The 24,521-nt window shown below is 41.6% G+C and overlaps 1 protein-coding gene across 1 annotated transcript; it reads right to left on the bottom strand.

Moving 5' to 3' along the window:
* Nucleotides 1-17,579: 17,579 nt before the first annotated feature.
* LOC126492783 (late cornified envelope protein 3D-like) lies at nt 17,580-17,900 on the bottom strand. Its single transcript, XM_050129361.1, has one exon. The coding sequence runs from the start codon at nt 17,898-17,900 to the stop codon at nt 17,580-17,582; it is 321 nt and encodes a 106-aa protein (XP_049985318.1).
* Between the last annotated feature and the right edge of the window lie 6,621 nt (nt 17,901-24,521).

Genomic DNA, 24,521 nt, shown 5'->3' with positions numbered 1-24,521 from the left:
GAAATAATTACACGGAAACTGTATTCTTTCAAACACTGCCTGGCCTGGCTAGGTCCAGTTTCTTATTGGCTAGCTCTTACATATTGTTCTAACCCATTTCTAATATTCTGTGTAGCCCATGAGCTGGCTTACCAGAGAGGATCTTAACCTGCGTCTGTCTGGAGTGGGAGCATCATGGCGACTCTCTGACTCAGCTTCTTTCTCCCAGAATTCTCTTCTGTTTACTCCACCTACCTAATTTTCTGTCCTATGAGGGCCGAGGCAGTTTCTTTATTATTACAAGACCCACCTCCATCAAGTGTACACCATCTCATCCTATCCTTGTCAAACTCAATAGCTATCAACTTTAAGGAGGCCATTGCTTTTTAACTGGCTAACAAGACATTTATACCTTTGCTTCTGCAGTTAGTATTCTGTTTCAGTAGAAACACACAAGCCATTCCAAGCATCCTGAGCACAGGGACTGAGGAGTTTGCTGTGCATTTCTACTTTACCATAACTTAGCTCCACTTGACTGTTGCAAATACTTCAGTTCAAGGGATCCTTCTGACAGAAAATCCAATCAATATAATTACCCCAGGGGTGTAAATCTCAATGTCATAACATTAAAAAAATGAATCACCAAATACCAACTCCACAGTGTTGACTATCAGTGAGAATGAGTAGGAAATCCCAGATGAGGAATTTTAAAGAATGGTTCCAGGACCTTCATCCAGCAACTGATGGACGCAGCAAAGAACCACAGCACAGCACTGGGCTGAGCTCAGAATCCAATCGAAGAGAGGGAGGAGTGAGAATATGAGCAAAGAGGTCAAGACCATGATGGGGACACCCACTGAAACAGCTTGCCTGAGCTAATGGAAAGCCTTCTAACTCCATTTGGACAGCAAGGGAACCAGCATAGGCCCTCTGAATGTAGGTGGCAGTTGAATCCTGGGGGTAGACTGTGGGGCCACTGGCAGTGAGACCAGGATTTATCCCTACTGCTTGTTCTGGCTTTATGGAGCCAATTTTCTCTGGAAGGATACCTTTTTCAGACTACATATAGTGGTGAGGGCCTTGGTCCTGCCTCAAAGCAATGTGCTAAATTTTGTTGAGTCCCCATGGGAAGCCTTTCCCTCTCTAAGGAGTGGATGGGAGATGGGAGGGGGTAAAGGTGGAGGGAGCAGGAGAAGGGGAGGGAGTGGGAAATGGATTTGACATGTAAAATAAGAAAAGATAGTGTTTTTTTTAAAATTAAAACAAAAAAGAAAGGTTCTAAGAGTGCTTTGTGAAGTAAAACAGGATGCAGATAAATTCATAAAGGAATTCTAAAAAGAATACAAACAGCTGGATGAAATAAGGAAATAATAGAAGACAAGAATCCAAAAAGAGACATGGAAATACTGAAGAAAAAAAGCCACATTAAGAGCCAGGATTGTAATATAGTTGGTGGACTGCTCGTTTATCTTGTTCAGACTCCTGGACTTGACTCCTAGAATGTGTTAGTGTTGGTGCATGCCTGTCACTTTAACATCTGGAAGTTGTAGGCAGGATGGGACCAGCAGTTTAAGGTAACAATGGTTTGATATTTTTTTCTTAGAAGTCATGGTGGTGAGGGGAACTGGCTTTAATGAGATGCTACATCCATCAGACTCTCAATTTATCATCTTCCCTCTGTCACCTCTTCGTTTGAATTTGAGACTCCCACAGTTCAGTTTCCTGCAGTGCCCCTGTTTATTTCCCTCTTCTCTGCTGACACCCCCCCCCCCCCACTCAGCCTGTTGCTCTTCCGCTCTCCCGCCTCGTGGTGACTGGGCAAAGAGTGTGAGTGTTGAAGGAGGGAAGGTCCACAATGCACTAGAGCACCTCCCACCCTTTATTTGCTAAGTTAGATACCAGTGGTTTAGGAGAAATACCTTTGTCAGTGATCCCGCTGAGAACATAGTCCATGTGGCGGGACAGAATCCTAGAAATAACATCAAATATGGAGAAGACAAGCTATGTGTGCAAGGTAACGAGTCAGAGCTGACCTTAGCCATACTCCACAGCCTTAAAAGGGAGCCAGTGACCACCTGCAGAACTCCACGCCAACAAGGGTCTCAACCTTCATTTCAAGCATTTTACCCAGCTGTTGATCCTAAATAGGGGAAATTGTATTAAATGGGTATATGTCATTTTTTAGACTCACGCACTTGCAAATAAATACTTCCCAGCATGTCTCAACCTGTAGCCTATCTCAAAAACATGAGAGCAACTGCACAGCACAGTAGAGAGACACAGAGCTGCCGAGACTCTGCTGCTGGAGGTACCAGTGCCTCTCAGCAGCTCAGTCACTGCTAACTCAGTCCTGTTCCCTCTTGTGAAGAGTGTGCCTCAGTAGTCCTGACCTCAGAGCGGACATGCAAAATCACAAAGAGCACAGCTTCAGAATGGCTATTCTAACTGTATCGAAATTCACAGAGATGTGTAGACTGCACATCTTGGCAAGGGCTTATTTGAGTGGCTACGTTAATCTAGCGACAAGATGTTTTTTTGCAATTTCTTTACAATACAGAGAATTTATCTTAAAACTCACAAGGAGGAGTTAAGAGGGAATGACATTTCATGAATAGGAAACCAGCGTTTGACTGTAACATGAAGTAGAGGAAGACTTAGAAGCAAGCTAAGCATCTGGGTTGGCCAAACACCAAGGCCTTCGGGACGTCCGAGTCTTCCTGTCAGCACTGGACTGGATGACAGAACGTGGAAAGCAGAAAGCACCAGACTGCAGTAACTTCTTGACCTCCTAACAGTGTGACTCTGCAGCCTGGGCCAGATGCAGTCTCCAAAAGGCAACCTCCCCAAAGTCCTTTTCTCAGTGACAGTTCTGACACTTTGTCCTGATGACTCACACGTTCGTTCCATTCTGCCCAGCAGAGGGCGCGCTGAACTCCTGGCGCTGGAGAACGGAAGGGATGGTGAGCCCCAGGTACCTCCCTTGAACACTACTTGAAACAATATCCAACTTCAAGAACTTTTTATACAAAAAGATATTTCCCATCATTGACACTTTAAAAATATTGGAAGAAATTTTCAACATGTATTTACAGTGGAAAAGAAGCGATTATAGTCAAGGTTGAGAAAGATACCAGATGGCATTTCATGGTAATTTTTGGCATCACCATATTCTGTGTGTGCCTCTGCCAGCCACTGGGTATCTACAAACATGCTTGTGATGTATCATTGTTCTGGGGCAAGCCAGCTAGCTTCAGTTGCAAGAGTTCAGATACTAGTAAGAGCCAAACTGGCTGTGGGCAGGAAGGCGTTAGACCCAAGTTTGGAGAGGAGCAGGACTTCTGAGGGGAGATCTGCAGGGTTCTCAAGGAGTGGGTGTGGCTAGAGGTGCTAGAGCTTCTGTGGAGACGAGTGTGAATAACTACTGCTGCTGCTGGGGGAGGGGCGGGGAGAGGACGGCTCCACATTGATGATTATACTCTCTCTCCTCACTAGGTTGGTTACTCCTCTAGCGCCATCTACTGACGCATCTTCATGTAGGCCCAGGGGCTAAAGAGGCCACAGCAACAGAGGAGAGGATTCCGCTAGATGGCGCTCGATGATGCATGGTAGAAGAATATAGTCCTGCACCTTGAAAGATCTTCCTATTGTATTCTCTTCAAGCTGGAAAACGCAAGAGCAAAAGGTTACCTCACCACCATCCCAGGTTTACTTTGAATTCTCAAGATGTGTGCCGGGTGTTGTTTTTATTATGAGACGCAATATGTTGATGAATGAGAATCTATTTCATAGAAAATGTGTGGTAAGTTTTGCCTTACATATTTGTTCATTACAAATGAATCATTTCTAATATTTCTTCTCTTAATAGAATACTTTAACTTTTTACCTGTTTTGTCATTGTTCTGGGGCAAGCAGGAAAGAGTCCCTGCTTTCCTGGTGAGTATTAAATATTATTACACGAGATAGCTATAATGAGAAAGTTCTAAAATTTATGTCAGGTCCCAGTGAAACCAGTGACTACATAGTACAAACTGAGCCCTTCTATATAAAATCCAAGCAGAAAGGTAGTGAGCACTTTGCACCAGCGTCTCCATCCCTCCTTGCACGCAGAACTAATGGTTGCTTTTTAGGTTGTATCTACCAGATCCTAGGGAAAACAATGAGTGGGAATTCCAAAGCTGAAGGCAAGTGTATTTCCATCCTCTTCTCTGAGCAGGGTTCCTCTGTATTGCCCCGGCTTACTCCTAGTGGGACTTAAGCCCCCTTGGGAGCACCCTGTCTCTTATATTCTAGGATCTGAAATGTTTTGAACCAGAAACAGGACAGTATTTTTTCCCTCCTATGCAATTAGGAGTCCTGGTTCTAAAACAGGCACAGAAGTGGGGAAGATGAATCTGGGCAACAAAAGGAGAACTCATAACTAAGTATTATGAACTGGAGTTCTATCCCTTCAGAGTGACAATAGAGCCTAAAAGAGGGCCAGAGAAATGGCTCAGTTGGTAAGTGTCTGCTGTGTAAGCACGACGGCATGAGTTCAGATCCCCAGCCCCCATGTAACATTCAGTCTGGCCATGTTGGTAAGACAGACAAGTTTGCTGGAGTCACTCTCCGAGTGTGACCACATTAAATAAATCTCTTTCTGCCTTCCACTTTTTGGAAAATTGTCCTTTTAATTGGTTTATTGAGTGTGGGCATGAAGTGTAACACAATTATGGTAGCATTTGCATGAGTGTCTGAATTGTCTTGTGAATTATGCATTATTTTCCTTAAACTTTATCTAATAAAAATCCTCCTTGTATAATACCTACAGCCACTATGTTTTTGTATCTAGAATAAAATGGTATAGGCAATTAATACTCCTCTGTTGATCATCTCTGTTCTTAAACATACTGAAAAGTGTCTGTGTCTTTTGTATATATTAAACATGGAGACCAGGAGTCGCTGGCATTTATTGGGACTTCAGTTAAGATGAACATTGGTTTGGAAGGACTCACTTGAGGATTCATCTCTGAGATACTAAGGAATCACACAACATGAGAGTTAAGCAGTATTTTTTGCCTAAGCCTTTTTTGCCTAATCACTAACTTGCTTATTGTACTTGTAATGAATTCTACACCAGATTAATACTCATTTTGCTGGTGAAAAATGAGGCACTGGGGCGCTAAGTAAGTTATAGACAGTCAGTTCACAAAAGCTAATAGAGACCCTGTCTTTTTGCTCCCTGTACAGTCCTGCATGCCTTTCACACAGGTCCTTCCCCTAAATCAGTTCATCCTGCTCCATCAGAAGCTGCAAAGCCCCTGTGTTTGCAGAAATGACTGACTTCATCAATTTCTTCATAGAACTTTCAGAGGTATTTGCCCAAACCCAGACAACTTTTTGTCTAACTTCTAGATTCTCATCCAGTCTAACATCCAAGCTCCAATCTGGAGAACTAAATAAGTTCCTGGGTTCACACTAGGAACCCTGAAGAAGTGGGCCAGGACATTTTCAGGCTTCCATGCCTTTCTGAGAAGACTCAGATGACATTATTTCTTCCGTTCTCTATCCAAGAATCCCAAATTAGTCTCCAGTCTCCCCAAGCCTCTGAGGCTTTCAGTTTGTGAGACCTTATGAATGTCCCATTGAAAAGGTTGCTCAGAGCTCCACAAGGACTGCCTAGACCACATCACTGAACACAGAACAAAAAGGAGGTGCTTCCACAAGAGGGGTGTAGAAATGTTGGAGCCAGAAACTACCTCAGCTATGGCAATGGTTCTTAACTACAGACGTTCAGACATGGGACAAGAACATAAGAAAAATACCAGTGGAATTCATGTTGTAAGCTCTTGTAGGAGGCCACTTGTTTTTTCCCAGCTGACCAGAACCAAAATAATCACACAGAAATTGTATTAATTACAACACTGCTTGGACTTATGCATATTTCTAGCTCACTCTTATCTTTTAAATTAACCCACTTCTATTATTTTATATTTTACCACGAGAGTGGCCTACCAGCAAGGTTCCAGCTGGTGGCTTATGTCTTTCTCCTCTGAAGGCTACATGGTGTCTCCTCATTCTGCCTTCTTTATTCATTAACCAATAAGCAATACATATACAGAAAGACGTAACAATTCCCCTTTTCTGTTTAAATAAAAAGGAAGGTTTTTGTTTGGTTGAAAGCATCACCTCAGCTCTGTAACACTCCATTTATGCAAAAAATGTGGATTGTTTGCCTGGAGGGCTTCACCCCAGATCCTGGCATAAGCTCTCTCTGGGAGTTGCCTCAGTCTAAAGTTTAATTATTTATGTCGGTGGAGAAGTTTGTCTAAGAGAAAATGCTTAACAGTTTTAACTTAACATAGTAAAATTGAGTATAATTAGACAGGTATTAAGCAAGAATTACAGTTACAACATTTATATCTACTTTATCTTTCATCATAACTAAGAAAAAGTATAATTATATCTATCTATTTTTCAACTCCACTAAAGACTCCAGAAGGATATAATATTACCGAAGTAAACAGGAAGTTCATTGTAAACAAATTCCAAAACTCTAGAATTGAAGAGACATCTCACTGCCTGGACAATCACCCAAACTTCTTCTATAACACTGGAGCAACCATCTTCAGGCTACAGGCCAATAGTATCCAGCAGATTTTTCCACAAAGCAGGAAATTTCAAAGACAGTTCTACCTGTATTGGCAGTTTTTCAGTAACATTTTTCTGTGTCCTGCAGAATGTCTAGAAGACTCTTTTATGAAGCAGGAGCCCCGAAAGATCATCTCACTTTTAGGCAAGTCCAGCAGTCATTTCTCTGTGGGTACTGCATGTCTAGTTCACACAATATAGTATCAAACAGTCTAGGCAAGAGCAGTTTCTTGCCCAAATGGCTAGCAAACTACATAAAGAACCTCTTGAAGCCATTGGTGCTACCAGGGGAAGATGTGTGTCATTGTCATAAAAAGTCTAAGTTCTTAAAACATTTTAAATGCTATATTCTGTAGTCTTTGAAAGGTCTGAAGAATGCTTATCCATCTGAAATACATCTATAAAAATCTAACTAATATGACTACAAGCTTGACTATTATAGATGATTATCTATTAACCTATATTTCTTTTTTATACTTTTTTATTGATATTTATTGAGCTCTACATTTTTCTCTGCTCCCCAAGTTCTCTGGGATTGTGGTTTGTAGGCTGGCTATCTTTGCTTTATGTTTAAAAACAACCTATGAGTGAGTACATGTGATAATTGTCTTTCTGTGTCTGTGTTACCTCACTCAAAATAATGTTTCCTAGCTCCATCCATTTTCCTGCAAAATTCAAGCTGTTGTTATTTTTTTTCTTCTGTGTAGTACTCCATTGTGTAAATGTATCGCATTTTCCTTATCCATTATTTGATTGAGAGGCATTTAGGTTGTCTGATATAAGGTTAGTAAAGATCTTTTCCCATTCTGTAGGCTGTCATTTTGTCTTGTTGATTGTGTCCTTTGCTATACAGAAGCTTTTCAGTTTCAGGAGTCCCATTTATTAATTGTTTCTCTCAGTGTCTTTGCTGCTGGGGTTATATGTAGGAAGTGGTTCCCTGTGCCAACGCATTCAAATGTACTTCCCACTTTCTTTTCTATAAGGTTTAGTGTGGCTGGCTTTATGTTGAAATCTTTGATCCATTGGACTTGAGTTTTGTGCATTGTGATAGATATAAGTCTATTTTCATTTTCTACATGTTGCTTACAGTTATGCCAGCAGCACTTGTTAAATATACTTTCTTTTTTTTTCATTTGATATTTTTTTGCTTCTTTATCAAAGATCAGGTGTTCAAAGATGTGTGGATTGATATCCGGGTCTTCGATTCAGTTCCATTCGTCCTCCTCTCTGTTCTTATGCCAATACCAGACTGTTTTCAGTACTGTAGCTCTGTAATAGTTTGAAGTTGGGGATTTTGATGCCTCCAGAAGTTCTTTTATTGTACAGGATTGTTTTGGCTATCCTATAACCTATATTTCTTAATTATACATTACATTTTTAAATATCTTAATCAAGAGCAGAAAAAGACATATAGCAAAAATGACCTTAAATTTGTATCAATAAAGCAAAATCCATACTAATGTAAATCTCTATAGCATATCACCTTTAAATGTAAAGAAACATTTATAAACAATATTTGGGAATTTGGACATAGTTCTCTCCAAACTGCTTCCTGTTTTTTGTTGGGCGAATTTATTTTGAGGGATGTTTACAGTAACCTTTCAGGGAGTCCTAGGGGTCCATCAAACCACATTAGTCTGGAAAGATTCCACAGGTTCTTATCCTCTGTGGAAACAAAAGAACCTTTTTACCAAAGCAACAAATCCTTAGACCCAAATTTTGAAGTCAAGATACCCTTATGTTGGTTTATCTTAGCAGCTCATACAATAAAATATCTCTTTGTACTGAACTTCTTCACAGTCAAATAATTTATAGAAAACACAATAATAGACATAATCCAGACTCTCTGTGTATATTCCATCTTTATGTGGCTTATTTTTCTTACTCTATTACTTTTTCTACAAGTTTAATATTTATTTTATTATCTTTATTCCTCTAATCTGTGACTGTACTCTTTTATATTATATTTACTGTCTCTTTATTCTTTTTCTTCTCAGGTTTTATGTGGATTTAACTGGCACATGTTGGAACCCCAATTTGTTGTATGAGGCCACTTGTTTGTTCCTGGTTGCCCAGAACCAAAATAATCACACAGTAACTGTATTAATTACAACACTGCTTGGCCTATAAGCTTATGCATATTTCTAGATCACTCTTCTCCCTTAAATTAACCCATTTCTATTATTTTATATTTTACCACAAGGCTCATGGCCTACCAGCAAGGTTCTGGCTGGCAGCTTGTGTCTTTCTCCTCTGGCGCCTCCATGGCATCTTCTCACTCTGTCTTCTTTCTCCCAGAATTCAGTTTTCCCTGCCTAACTCTACTCTACCCTACCACAGGCCGAGCCAGTTTCTTAACCAATAAAAACCACATATATACAGAAGGACTTCCCACACCAGTAAGCCAACTCCCTGGGGCACTTTGTTCTTACCAGTCTCCAGTTTCTCATTCATTGTCTTTCCTTGACTTGATCTCTGTCTTCTTGTCACTTTTCATTTAATTATGCAAAGATTAATAAAATACTTCCTGTGTGATCTATTTCCAATCCATCATTGTTTAGGAAAGCAAAAGTGATAACACATAAACACCTGCCTGCTAAGCTGCTCATAGCTCAGTGGGGTGTGGGGGCTGGGGATCTTAGAATAAGAATAAAAAGATTCAACTGAATCTGTGTGGATGAGAAGGAGAGATGAGAAAAGGAGAGAGAGCAGGGGAGGGTTGGGTAGAAAAACGAGGACAGAAATACAGGAACAAACTAAACATTACACTTCAGAAGCCTCCTCCATGCCTCTTTTGACAAGAAGAGCACTAGGCTCTAAACTCATCTAAATGCTGAAGATAGACTTATCAGAGTCCTATGATAGGTCTCAATTCTCTGAAAAACTTCTCTGCTTAGTTCCATTCATGATAACTCCACACCCTAGCCTTTAGTTGTGATGGTCAGTGGCATCATCTTGACCAACCCTTACTCTCATCTCACCTGGGCAGGGAGTCACTAAGTCTTGAATGTGCTTCCTTCAAAGTCATTGCTAAGATAATCTGCCCCACTACTAGCAACTGATCTCTCTTCTTTTTGCCTTCTTTTTTAAATAGGTTGAAGTAAAGGGCGGAACCCTCATAATTGTTTCATAATTGAGATAAGTACACTGGTACCTGGATCTCCAGAATCTCCAATATAGTGTGTTCCTCCTTGGAATGCCCCGACTGCCCACATATGTCCAGCCTAAAAATATTATGTGTCTTAGTGGTTTCATCTTTTCCATAATGAAACAGAAAGGGGCCATTTAAGAGCTCTCAATGGGGCCACTCTGAGTGGGATTAATGTCAGTGTATACCATGAGCAGTATCACCTGCCCTGCTATGTGAGAGCCTCCGCCTTTTCCCTCAAGTTCTACAGCAGAGTTCAGAGACCAGTCAAAGGACAGCAGCTTCTGCACAAGCCTCCTGTGATCTGACACCACAGGAGGAGGCCTTGGCTGAAACCAAAGAAACTTCTCTGCCCTAACTCACAGGCTGGGAAATAAAAGGTGGGAATGGAAGGATGAAAGGAATAGGTAGAGGATGGAGCACAGTGAGAAGTCCAGACAGAGGAGTCAGCATCCATAGACCTAAGATCAGGCAATGGATGTTGGCCAAGTCACTGCTGTCTCCCTGGACTGGGTCTCTGAAGGCAGCTAAGAGCCAGGCCAAGGTCATGTATATGTATATGTATGTGTATGTGTATGTGTATGTATATGTATGATGCATATTTCTAGAGTGAAATGTCTTAGTAAAATAATTGTCCCGGGGAAAAAATTTCTTTCATTACTTGTTTACTTTAACCATATATTATCTGCGTAATATTTTTTAAGATCAAAAACAAATACTTCCTACAAATATTCTTCAAAACACAAGCCCAAGAACAAACAAGCTTCAAAATGTGACTCACTTCACTTAAACAAATTGAGAGGTGAAAGAAAGGTTATTTTAGCAACATGAGCATTTCTCAGCCTCTGTGATTGGCCCATACATACATAAAAGCACATTTAATTCATAGAGCTAATTCCATTAATACTGTTTAGGAAATAGCCCATTCCATGAGCAGTGTGACACTCATCTTTTGATTTAGATATGAAAGACTCCAAAACAGCACTTGGTATAAAGATAAGCAGAAACTCACACTCTATCCCAAGAGTTGCCATCTCGTGCACTAGGATCACTCACTCACTCCAATCAGTGAAATCAACACACACACACACACACACACACACACACACACACACACACACACACACACACACACACACACACACACACACAATCATCACCACCACCACCACCTTAGCCTAATCCAGTTTAATTCAACATGAACCTTCACTTCAAATAGTATCTTCCCAGTGCTAATAAGAATTAACTGGAGTGTGGTCTTTCCCCTCCACATTTTAGGCAGTTTTTTTTTTTTCTTTTCTGAGAATAAAAGAAATATCCTTTCATTTGGTCCTGCTATTGATTTTCACCTTGAGTTTCTAGAGGTGGACATGTGACCTGCAGGGACACCCAGCAGCACAACAGCGGTATGGCTTCTCTGTTTCTGTCTCTATCTCTGTCTCTCTCTGTCTCTGTCTCTCTGTCTCTCTGTCTCTCTGTCTCTCTGTCTCTCTGTCTCTGTCTCTTTCTGTCTCTCTGTCTCTCTGTCTCTCTGTCTCTCTCTCTCTCTCTCTCTGTGTTTCAGCATTCATTTTCGCATTTATGGGTACAGAACAGATGCAGTGTTCCCTTGCCCTATCAGATAGTACTCATTTAGGCAAATTACATGCTGCCCACTCCTTTGCCAACTATTTCTCCTTAATTAATCATGACAGGTTTAGAGAACAAATATAACGTGAAAGTCTAAGCATGGACTGAAATGTTCATCTAATTTTCTTGGAGACACTGTAAGCTCCAATCCCACAAAGCTACACCTGCGTCCATTTTCTTCAGATAGAATGGAACTTTACCTATTGTCCTCCACTTCAGAGATCTGGAAAAAATTATTTCACAACAGTATGTAAGCCCACAAAAATTCAATTAACAAATGTTTTAGAAGAAATGGATTTATCATGTAGAAAGAGTTTTGGGACCTAGACAAGAACCAGAACTGGGAGCAGAGGAGATATGCTTAAATCAGAAACCAAGTCAGCATGCCAGGCTCTTCGTCCATGCTCCTTATACATAATCCCGCTGAATTTCACATGATGTGGGGGTGGTAGAAAACATGATGGGGTGTTACCTAAAATTCCATGTTATGTAAAAACCCATGACGAGGTATTTCTGTAGCATATACAGCATGCTGATCTGACTGGAAGAGAAGTGACTTGTCAATTATCATGTAGATTTGCATGGAAATTCATAGGCTTGTCTATTATTGTGTCACGGATGTACCTTTGCAGAAATGCACTTCTGAATGTAAGCCTGCATCGTGTGCTCCTATTAGGTCAAGTAGCATAGCCAGATGATGAACTCTTCCGAAGGTCCAATCAGCTGAACCAGGTTCAGTCTTCCCAATTTCTCTGCTGGTCACACATTGCCAGAACCATGATGATACTCTATCTGGGATTGCCCAGAGCTCTGAACCATGATGATGCTCTATCTGGGATTGCCCAGAGCTCTGAACCATGATGATGCTCTATCTGGGATTGCCCAGAGCTCTGATGACTCAGTCTTGCATCCTCACCGGATGTCTTCTCTTCCTGTCTGTCCTTCCTGCAGGGCGGGGATAATGACTCACCTTCTCAGGGTGAACCTGGAATGAAATCCTCCAATGGGAAAGCCACCAGGAAGTCTGCGTGTGTTCCAGGACAACTCAAACAGGTGTCTCTGGCACATTTTAATCACTGGGCTCCTAACTAATCTAGGTACCATGTGTTATGTCTTGGTTCTTGCCCAGTAATGACCCAAGATCACCTAAATTTGGGTTGTAAATGGCCTATGTTTATACTTAAAGAGAAGATGTGACCAAAAAGTAAAAATATTACTGTTGCAGGCCGTTCTGAATTCAGACTACAGAGCATCACAAGTGACCTGAATTTCTTCTTCAGCAATACTCATCACCACTGGATTCAGTGCTTGTCCTATTCGTCTGGAAACAGACTTTGTTTTTTAAACTTTCCTCTCAGCCTCACCACTTAGTCTTGCATCTCACAGATGCTCACTGTTATTCTTTGTACTTAACTACGTTTATTGCAGCATCTCCAAGTAAAGTTAGAGATAAGAACGTTGGGGACACAGAGTCAATATCACTTCCAGCTTAGTCCTGAGGCTGATTGTGGCAGAGTTCAAGGACTCCATCGTATAGACTGAAGCATGATCCTGAGACATTCCTCCACATCCCAGCCTTTCACCAGCTCTCTGTCTGGTATGCTCATTTCCTTCTTTGTACTCTATGGAATCTCTTTCTTGTGGCACTAGGGACAAAATTCACGGTCTTATACATGTATAGCAGACACCCTACCAACTGAGCTACATCACCAACTGAATAACTCTACAGGACTCTTTAAAGAACTCGCAGTATTGCACATGCTCAAAGTGAAGAAGAAAAAAAGGAGGAAGGTTAATATAAGAGAAATTAATGTTATTTAAAAATCCATTATTCTGGCCGGGCAGTGGTGGCACATGCCTTTAATCCCAGCACTTGGGAGGCAGAGACAGGCAAATCTCTGTGAGTTTGAGGCCAGCCTGGTCTACAAAACAAGTTCCAGGACAGCCAGGACTGTTAGACAGAGAAAATCTGTCTCAAAAAAAAAATCTGCATTACTCTTTCTGTAGCATCTACAACATTTGTATTGGAACCAATGGATAATTTATCATTGGGGTAATAATTAAAATATTTTTTAATTATTTTATGAAAATAGCATTCAGCTCAAATCAATTTGCCCTGGTGGATGGTAGGCAACAGTGGAAGAATGGGATGAAGATGAAGAACTATGAGCCATGGCAGCGTTCTGTGATGAGACTGACCTCGGGATCCCATCCCCTCCTTCTCACGCCTAGTGAGACACTTGCTGACTCTTCAAACCCTCACTGATTTTCACCTTCTTCACAAAGAGAGATGAGATCTATTGGAAAGCAATGGGTCATTGTATTATGTCTTGTGCACTGAATACCTGCAGGGGGCACTGTTCACATGCAGTCTATGATCACTTGTACAGTGCAGAAGCGAAGGGTTACCCAAAAGGATGCCAAATGCCCTTCTCCAGAAAGATAGAGGGGAAGAGCCACAGCTCACTTGACCAAAATTTGATTCCAAAACAACCCATTTCCCTTCTTTAGATCTTGACTGAATGAAAGGCTAAGTATCTTCAACCTAAGAATGAGAAGACACTAGCCTGAAACTTATACATTGGTGCATTTTGTTTGTTTGTTTTATTACTTTATTTTGCTTTACTTTGAGAAGGCTCATTGACTTCTGCTGAAACATCCTGCCAGCGAACCAGCAGCTGTGTCCACCCCTCCCAAGTGTTCCTCGACCAAATGTCCCCAAAGAACCCAGCACAGTGTCTGCCTGCAGCCTCCTCCTAGTGCTACAAGCTCTGGTGGCTGCAGTGAACTCAGTTCTGAGAGCATTGCTGCTCAAGCCACCGTAGCTGCTTACCATGGATGCTAGGGTTTGAATTGTGACCTCTGTAGTAATGGCATGGTCATATGCTGGGGATTCTGCTGTGGGCACCACTTGAAGTGTGCTGCTGACTTGGAGACCAGGATTAAACATTTGAGAAGAACCTTGGAGATCAATCTGTAAACTCCGGAACCAGCACCAGACATGGGTGTGTCTTGTCTCTGTCTCCTCTTTTGTACTTAGATGCTCCACGAAGCGGGATGATGTCATGTGAAAAATAACCAGGGTCTGCTGAAATCCCCCATTACTAAAGCTGCTCACTCTGCTTAGAATCCAGTAGTCACAGTCTGACTTCCCAAAGCTCTATACAGCCAAGCATTTTCATGCCTTAACTTTCATGCCTCATGCTGAGGCCTGGATTTACCCACCCTACACTGCTGACTACTACCAAAGAGGTTACAAATGCAACAGCTTATAGAGAAAAAATACAGGTATCAAACTGGAAAGTGTTCACTCAGATGGGCATCTGCTCCAAGGAAATGCGAACCTTGTTTCCATGGTAACCCAGTGCCTAGAATGGTATATGGCACATTTGTGGATACTAGGCAACTATTTGTGGATCAAATGATGATAAAGTGAATTGATGGTTGCTGAGCAAGCTTTTGGTTGCTTCCTAACTGTGACCAGAGACTAAAGAGATAAAGAGTAAGCTCTCAAAATTAGCATATGAATGAAGCCATCATTCGCGACAACGGGGACCCCTCCCTTACATGGGCAATATGTAGCATGTATAGCAAGATGGGAAAGAAAACAAATACAATTTCCAAGCAAACCCTGGAGAAGGTGGGTGCTATGTAAATGAGGATGAAGGGTCCGGAGAGCCAGCACTTCTAAGATTATGTATGCCCCTACTCTCTAGCCCACTTTCTGGAGTGTTCTCTTTATTAGTAAATATTTCTATTTCTAATCATATGTCCATGGTACACTTCTCCGTCCTGGTACAAAGAACCTGGGCATCTCCGGAGGTGCCCCAGCCCTGTCCCACTGCTTCAACTCTGACCCATGTCTATAACATAATCAAGTCCAAAGAACCAATTTTTCTTCTTTTCTTCTATCCACAAGGACTTCATCCATTAGGAAATATTTTTAGCAACAAGGTTAGATGTATTTAATTATATGGCTATTCTCATAACCAGCCAGATCGGGTCATTAGCTCTGCTTCTTTCTTAGCTCATCCCCTTTTAGTTTTACCAACAGCAAGAATCCAAATGGTGCACTGTGCTTAGAAGCTCAAGTCTGACTTAGGAGCTTCTGAACTCTGAGCCTTGTTTCTCAGTTTTCAATTAAAGAACAAGCAATAAGAATTAGCATTTAAACAATGTTTGGCATGATTACATATATTAACATGAACCTTTTGGTTCTCCAAGGGAACTGAGTCTCTTGTTTTGGGTGAGGGGAGTAGACACAGAGGTTAGATGCTTTGCTCGGCTGTTGAGTCTGCAGAGATGGGCTTTGACCTGCTAATCTTCCCTGCTGCTGTGTGCAGCTGGAACTTGACTGATGAATCTTTGTTTATCCACCATGAAATTCACACGGTTCCCCTGAGCTCTAGGTGAACCAACAGATTCGCCAGTGTTTATGGTTCTAGGTGTTCAATAGAACTAAATGTGAGGCCGTATGTTTTCAAACAGTTTTTCCATTCTCTCCCTTTTGTCTGCAATGTGTTTTAATTCTGACTCTGTAGAGTATTCCAGAAGAGCATCTTGAGGTCATGAAGCCTATCATGTGCATCTTCCATCCTGCTCAAATTGAAGTCCCATGTCTGTGGCCACGCTCTCAGAGCACTCTGTCTCAGGCACAGACTAACATTGGTTGTGGTTCCTTCTCTTTCATAAAAAGGTATGTGTGCAAGAATATTAATACGTAAATTTCCAGCTGGCTTTTAGAGAAAATGAAAAAGCAAAGCTATTCAAGGTATTTTATCTGACTTAAATTCTTAACACTTGACATGGATTTTATCCTTAGCCTAGAGCCTCCATGCTCAGTCTCAAATTATATACAACAATTCCAACTGTGACTGTAAGCAAGGTCTGGGCACCTTTCTAAAGTTAGTTCAAATAGTGCCTAGCCTCAAGCTACAGACAAAAAGCCAGCCCTTTCCCCACTAGGGTCTTTGGAAACCCTCTAACACTTCTCCCCTTCTGTTGACAGGGGTTTCTGTCCTGCTCGGTTCCCACAATCGTTAAGTTCCAAAACATAGAGGTCTATATTAATTATAAACTGAATGGCCTATTAACTCAGGCTTATTTATTTATTTATTTTTTAAAAATACCAACCCAAATTCCCACTCCCTACTTTCCTCCCATTCCCTCCACGCATCCTCCTACTACATCCCCCTCCAATCCTAAGGCCCTTCCCACTACATCTGGGCTGAGCAAGGTATATATCCAAAGAGAATAGGATCCCAAAAAGCCAGTACATGCAGCAGAGACAAATCTCAGTGTCACTGACCCTCAGTCTGCCCCAGCCATGCAGCTGTCAACCACATTCAGAGCTTGGTCCTATGCTTGTTCCTTCACAGTTCCACTGTAGCTGGTGAGTTCCTGTAAGGTAAACTGTTTCAGTGGATGAACCCTTCATGGTCTTGACCTCTTTGCTCATATTATCCTTTCTTCTACTCTTCAACTGGAACTTGGGAGCTCAGTCCAGTGCTCTGATGTGGGACTCTGCCCCTGTTTCCATCTGTTGCTGGACGAAGGTTCTATGTTGATATTTAATATAATCATCAACCTGGCTCAGGTATCTTATTAACTCTTATAATTTATATTAGCCCATAATTCTTGTCTGTGTTAGCCACATGGCTTGGTACTTTTTTAGAGAGGCAGTCATATCTTGCTTCCTCTGTGTCTGGGTGACGACTGCTGACTGCAACTTCCCTCTTCCCAGAATTCTAGTCACCCCACCTATAGTTCCTGCCTGGCTACTGGCCAATCAACGTGTATTTAAAATACAAGTGACAGGGTATACACCATTGTCCACCCACACTCCTATCCTGGAAGTTCCAACATAATCCCTCAGTATGAAGAAGAATCCAAGGCATGATTTCTTCATTCTGAAGCTAAAGAAAGGAAACACCTAGTGAGCAGCCTTTGGTGGAATAAATCAAGGGAAAGGTAACACTCAGGTATTGTTAAAAGTTTTATTTGCCTACATGGCCAGACACAGGTGATGGCAAGAATGGCAAGGTAACCAGGTTTTTTGGGAAAGCTACAAGAAGAGGCCAAGAACACTTAGCCCAAGAGAAATTAGGATGACTGAGAAAGAATGAGCCAAGATGGGGCTACTGCTCGGTACTCTTGGTTTCCTCCAAACTCTCTTGTCTCAGTCTCAGGATCCAGGTCAGCAGCAGCCCCCAGAGCTGTGGCCACAGCCTGAGCCCCCAGACTGCTGACCACTGCCATGGTCACAGGAACTTCCACGGTCACAGGAACTGCCACGGCCACAGGAACTGGAGCTTCTGTGCCTGCATCTGTGGGACCTGCGCCTGTGGTGGCTCATGAAGCAGCCTCCCTCAGAGCTGGGGTCACTGCAGCCCCCAGAGCTTGTAGCACAGCAGGAGGAGGCTGCAGGCAGACACTGTGCTGTGCTCTTTGGGGGGCACTTGGGGGAGGGGCACTTGGGAGGAGGCTGGCACTGCTTCTGGTTCTGCTGGCAGGACATCTCGGAAGGAATTTGACCTAGAAAAGTATAATAGAAACATTGTAGAGAGGCTTCCAGTGAGCATCAGTTGACTTAGTCTGTCACACACAGGCCTCCCATGACCTATCGGCTTCAAAAGCCAAGATTTCTATGAAGTAAAGAGGAACATGGAGGCACACATCCAACTGTACAGAGCATGACTGTCAGAGAGACCAGCATGCATCTCTACAATACACTCTGAACAAAAGCTCCTCCCCCCCAGCCCACCACTACCCATTGTGGGCCTCTTTCTAAGGTTCTGGTTTAGATCTGGCTTGTCTGTCCCACACACTCCCACATGATGAAATGGTCCCACATGGTCACGTACCAGATGCAACGGAGAGCAGAGAGATTCTGAGCAGGCTGTGGATGAGGAGTCCAGGGCAGAAGCCTTTTATTCTGTGTAGAGCTTGTGAAGCATCACTCGAGCATGCTGCTGTTTTCACAATGGAGGAGGTGACAGTGCTAGCCACTTCCCAGTGATGGCCTCCAGGGCTTTCCTGTGCACGTGCCTAAAGAACTCATAAGGTGGAACCAGGAGGAACTTGTGACTGCAAAATCACTTCCTTTTGTTCTTCCCCGGACATTCTCAGCTTTGTCCATTCATTCACGAACTCTAACCCTGTTTCATCACTCAACAGTGTTAACGTGGAGATGTATATGGCACACCCTTCACTCAGAAATTAGATGCATTTGATCTGAGAAGACCAGTGCTAACCTGGATGCACCTATGAAGAGTTCAAGCGTAAAGCCCTGGCCTTTATAAGTCAAGCCCCCATTGCACTGAAGGCCAAAGCTTGATATGAAGGGACCATCAGGTATCCTCTGAGAGTGGCAGCAGAGAAAGGGCAGTCCCTTAGGGATGCCATGTGTACAACAAGGGCACAGAAAGACACCTGGAACCAGTTACAGAGGGGGGAACCTAGCACTCTAGAAGTGACAAGACTCACAACTTTTGTTATTAAGAAGGAAGGTCTCCTCAGTCTCATCATCCCACCCTGAGTATCTGGCAACCCCCATCCTATACTCTGTGTCCTCGAGTGCAATTCATTCTAGAATCCAAATGCAAATGACATCACGAAAAACTGACCTTTCTGTCCATGATTTATTTCACTTAATGTAATATCTCCCTGGATCATTCATTCATGGTGTCACAGAATAACAGGATTTACCTACTTTTTAAGGCTTACATATGCCCCACGTTCTACAAGCATTCATCCACAGATATACATTTAGGCAGATTCTTTATTATGGCTCTTACAAATGGTGCTGCAACAAACATAGGGTGTATGTATCTTTTCAGTGTATGAATATCTCTTCCCTTTGGATATACACACACCTGGTGATATTGAGGATCACACAGAAGCTAATTTTGAAGTTTTTCAGAACCTTTATACTATCTTTTATAAAGGCTGACACACTTTACACTTCCAATAAGTATTCTCCCCCCCCCCCCAAATTATAGGCAATGCTTGTTCTTTCTTGCAACTTCAGTAATAGCTGTTCTAATAAGTGTGAGCCTAAGTCTTATTGTGCCTTTAATTTGCATTTCTTTGGTAATTAGGGATAAAATGTCCATTTTTAAGCCCAGTTTACTTTTATTCCTTGCTATTGAGATCTCTGCATTCTTTTGTTTTGTTTTATTTTGTTTGGTTTCTTGTTTTTTGTTTTGTTTTATTTTTATTTTTTGAGACAGTTCTTTCTGTCCTAGAACTAGCTCTTGTAGACCATGCTGACCTCGAAATCTATCTCTGCCTCCCGAGTGCTGGGATTAAAGATGTGCTCCACCATCACCTGGCTGAGATCTTTGCATTCTTAATATACTAGTATATTAACTCTTCAGAGGGTGTATCATTCACATATATTTCCCACCCTATCAGTTGTTCTGACTCTTCCTTGTTTCTTTGGCTGGACACAGGCATTTTGTTTCTATAGAAACTCATTTTTTTTTGTGTGTGTGTGTGTGTGTGCCCACGTGAATGCGTGTAGCGGGGGTGGGGGAGAAGAAGAGAATAGCATTTAAGGTATGGTTTCTTGAGCTTAGATTTGTTCCTGTTGTTTTATAAGTCAATAGTTTCTTTCTTCATTGTTAAATAGCATTTCATTGTGTGTATGTATATATGCACATATACATATACATATATCTGTATACATATGCATATTTATCTATATATACACATATATATGCATATATACATACACATACCATGTTTTTCCTTAATCCATTCACACGTTGAATATCATTCAAGAGACTTTGAGTTTGAAGCAATTAAGCACTACACTTATCAGCACTGAGATTTTCTATGACTATGATTTTGTTTTCCTTGAATAAATACTAAATTTTAGAAACAGCGAGCATATGTTTAATTGGTAAGGACCCTTTTAAAGAAACTTCCAATATAGCAGTAAAATTTTATGTTCCTGCCAGCAGTGGCTGATGCTAGCCACTCCCCAGCCTCGGCAGGATTCCACACTGCCAGGTAAGAGCTTTAGTTTAGCTGGTGACCTGTGCAGTTCGTCTGTCATTTCGCTCCTGATTGCATTTCCCTAATGAGTAAAGCCCTGAGCGGATTTGTCATCCATGGATCATCTTTGTTGAAATATCATTCTCTTTCGATATTCCCCCCCAGTTATTAATGTGTTTTGCTGCTTTTAGAATATTCTAAACTCAAGCCTTCAATCAGACTCATGCTTTACAAGTTTTTGAACTTGTGAATTTTAATTATGTATTCTCCAACAGTCACTTGCAAAGCAGAAGTTTTAATTATTTAGTTTGTTCTCTGCTCTCTTTTCATTGTAACCTAAGGTGGCCTCAAACACAAGATCTTTCTGCTTCAGTCTCACGAGTACTGAAATTAGTAATGTACCACTACAGGCATGTTGAATCACGTACCACTACCTCAGTAGTTTTAATTGTGAAGTTCAGTATTTTGCTCTTGAACTATGACTTTTTTGTCATATATGAAAAATTACCATTAAGAATTACATAACTAAAGTCACAGAATTATGTCCTTTATTATATTTTAGAAGTGTTTTTGTTTTATACATTAATCTATTATCCATGCCTTTCATATATATACATATATGAAATATGTGTATAAATGTATAAACATACAGTACTAAATATGTTTTGCTTAATATAAAGATGCCCAATTGCTTCAGCACCTTTTTAAAAATTTTGTGTTATTTTATTTTGTTTGAAGATTTCTACATGAGATCATTTGAATCCTTTCCACACTCCCTTCCAGTTCCTCCCTTGTCCCTTGACCATGACTATCCTCTCTCAAATTCATGACCCCATCATGTTCATATATTCACATACCACCGCCACCCCCATACACACACACAACCTACTGAGCTCACCTCTTATTGCCTAGATTCGCGTGTGTTTAGATATGACTGATTAAGATTGGGTCTCGGCCCTTAGGGAGAAAAAGGAAAACGGAAAAACACACATACACACACAAAAACAAAATATCTGATTTTACCTCCCTTAGCAGCCATTGATTGCCTGTAGCTCTTCATCTAGAGGTGCGGTCTTGTGACACATTCTCCCATCCATGCTAACACATCCTTCCTCCAGTAAACTACCTTAGTATCTTTGTTTGAAATGTATTCTAGGTCTAACTTGGGGCACTAAGCATCATAGATCTACATCTGAACTGCTCTCCATCTTGGGAACCAAGGGCTCATTTTCACTGCCCAGCTTGTTAGTCATAAGGCTTTTCTGCCTTTCTCAAAACGAAGATGTGCCTTTTTGCTATTTATTTGTTGAAACTTCTTTTTGATGGATTGCTACTGACTTTTGGTAAGTCACTTCTTTGTTTCTGTGGAAATGATTCCCTGTTTTTTAGCTTCCCTTTATTTTGATGTGAGGCCCTGTCTCAGCGACTTCACACACTTTCCTAGAACTGATGTCCTGTCTGAAGTTTTTTACATCTATACAGAAGTGTATTTTTAGAAACATGAGTGTCTTCTGGACGTATCTGTGACGTGATGTGCAAGGTGAGATCACATTAACTGTATTTGCCCAAATCATAGTAGCTAAGAAGGACCAACAGCTCAAGCAGTCACAAACAGACTGTGCATTATTGTTCAGAATCTACACAGAGGTGTGTCACATGGTCACAGAAGCCAGCCAGACAGCCCTGGTGACACAGCCCACCAGGGTCAGGCTTTCTTGCCCCAGCTCATGACTTCAATGCCCTACTGGCTTATAGGAATTAGCAGCTTCTTCTCCCCCACTGAGTCACCCAGAAGTCTTGTGATTGACCAGCCATTGAACTGTTCCTGTTGCTGCCCTTATGACTCAAGATTAACCCTCTCTAAGCCAAAAGGAGTCTTTGTAACTGCTTCTATAGAACAATAAGCCAATTGAAAAGCTATTCAATTATCCAAAGATCCGAATCCCTAATGAGGTTAAGACCTTTCTTACCCCACAGAACCTATAATTTCTCTTTTATGTGCACCAAAGCTGCAGTCCATCATTTGGTACACTTCCCTTGGGTGATAATAATGCACCAGCAAGGACAAGCTGGACCTCCTATTTACAGTTCTGTCACCGTGCTAAGCACACAGTTGACACACAGTTGAAGACAGGCATTGGGAGTTAATGACCAAGTGAGAAGAAATTCAAGGAAAAGAGACAATGATGGTCATTAAGAAGGAGTGGATCTGGTTTGTCTGAAGTCACATATGAGGTCAGGCTATATTCCAAGGTGCTGTTAATATCACCTCTATTTGGTTGACCTCTGCCCCTGTGTGATCACCTATACCAGAAGTTCTTAACCTGTGGGTTATAACCCTTTTGAGGGTCAGACAACTTTTTCAGAGGGGTCACCTAAGACCCTTGGGAAACAAGATGTTTACATTGTGATTTGTAACAGCAGCAAAATTACAGTAATGAAGTAGAAATGAAAGTAATCTTATGCTTGGGGGTCATACAACATGAGGAATTGTATCGAAGGGTCGCAGCATTAGTAAGGTTGAGCCCACCGCTCTATACCAAGGCACTCCTGAAGAATTACATTGGGATATGAGTTGTGGACTCAGAGCTCTCAGGAGAACCAAGACGGAACCTGACCACATTCATGGGCACTTGCTGAGGCTCGCTCAGCCCAGCACAGCTGCTGAGGACAGAGACGTCATTTTCCACAATTCTCTTCCCGTGGGTCTGCAACACTGAGGCTCCGTGGAAACCGTCTGTATTTTCACGACTCATCTGAGCCCCTTTCCCATCCACTATCTAGTTACAGGCTTTCAACAATGAAAGAGAAATGGCTTGTGAGCTGCAATGAGGCTAAGACTGAGCTAAGCACCAGGGACCAAGAGCTTCTTTCTGAAGAGAAAGTAATGCAGGCAAAATTTTCCCTTGCTATCTCCTCCACTTTGTCCATCCGGGGCTACGTTCCTAAGAGTCTTTGAAAGTCCTGTCCACAAAAGGCCATAAATAACTAGGAACACCTGTACTCCAGATTGCTTTTCCCAAACAGGTACATCTGCTGCATGTTCTTCAAATATAGAAAAAGCTGAATTTGCACACAGACTCATCCTGTGCCTCTAGTGCCTGCTTGAGTAGAGAAGAGAGGCACCAGGAATGATCCAATGGGGTCCATCCACATCAGCTTTCCCTCCTTCCTGCATCTCTTGACCCAGAATGGAAACAATGCATTAGCATCAGTTAATGTCAGAACAAAGAGAGAAAAATGTAATCGTCTAAATTATCATATAGGTTTAATGGGCATACATATTGAGATACCTTACTATATATTTTATTTACAAAAGAATTAATATTAAGATAAAATTAACTGTGTATACTGCTCATCAACTGCTTTTTACAGGTTAGTTCAAAGCCGCAAATATTTTTCTCTGTAAGAAAATGCAAATACATGATTTGATATTTTAATAAGCAAAGTATTCAAGCTGTATGTGAATTATTAAAGCCATTAGCTATAGCCAAAATTATGTTTTTCTATGCACATAGCATGATAATACAATAATTCAGTCAGATTTCAACCCACATGAGTTTACTAACAACATCTCCATCTGTGTGGTACAATTATTTATCTATTAAAAGTTAGCAGCTTTCTTCTGTCCCTCTGTGCTCAGTAAGTCCACGCTACTGTTAAAAGCCATGAAGTCATTCAAGGACTGTCATCAAACAAAGCCCCACACAGTCCCCCATCACTTCCCAGGCACTCCACTGCTGGAGCTCAGGGACAGCAGTGAATTACATCTGCCCATGTCTATGGGGCAGCATGGGGTCTTTGGACATTACAATATTTTATCACTTAAGATTTGTTCTTGGAAGATATTGTGTGTGCGTGCAGGTAAAGAATTCATTCACTATCATGACAAGGGAAGCAATACTCCAAGGCATGTGACCCAAAAGAGGGAAACAGAAAAGGGTGTAGAAAGAAGGAAGGAAGGGTAGAAGGAACGGGGATCAGTTTCCAGGAGACCTCAGAGGGAGGCCTATGGACAAGCTTCCTTCTTCCTGGTTCAATCCTTAGCTGGACTTTATGGAAGTTACAAAAAAAATGCTGAACATGCGTTCAGGTAACACCTCCTCTGGTTGTGAAAGCAAGGGCATACCCAGGTGAC

Source organism: Alexandromys fortis, unplaced genomic scaffold (genome assembly GCF_014885135.2).
Source record: "Alexandromys fortis isolate MF-2015 unplaced genomic scaffold, M_Fortis_MF-2015_v1.1 scaffold_299, whole genome shotgun sequence".
In the NCBI taxonomy this organism is placed as follows: Eukaryota; Metazoa; Chordata; class Mammalia; order Rodentia; family Cricetidae; genus Alexandromys; species Alexandromys fortis.
The sequence above is the reverse complement of the archived record's forward strand: the minus strand, read 5'-3'. Positions and strand labels throughout refer to the sequence as shown.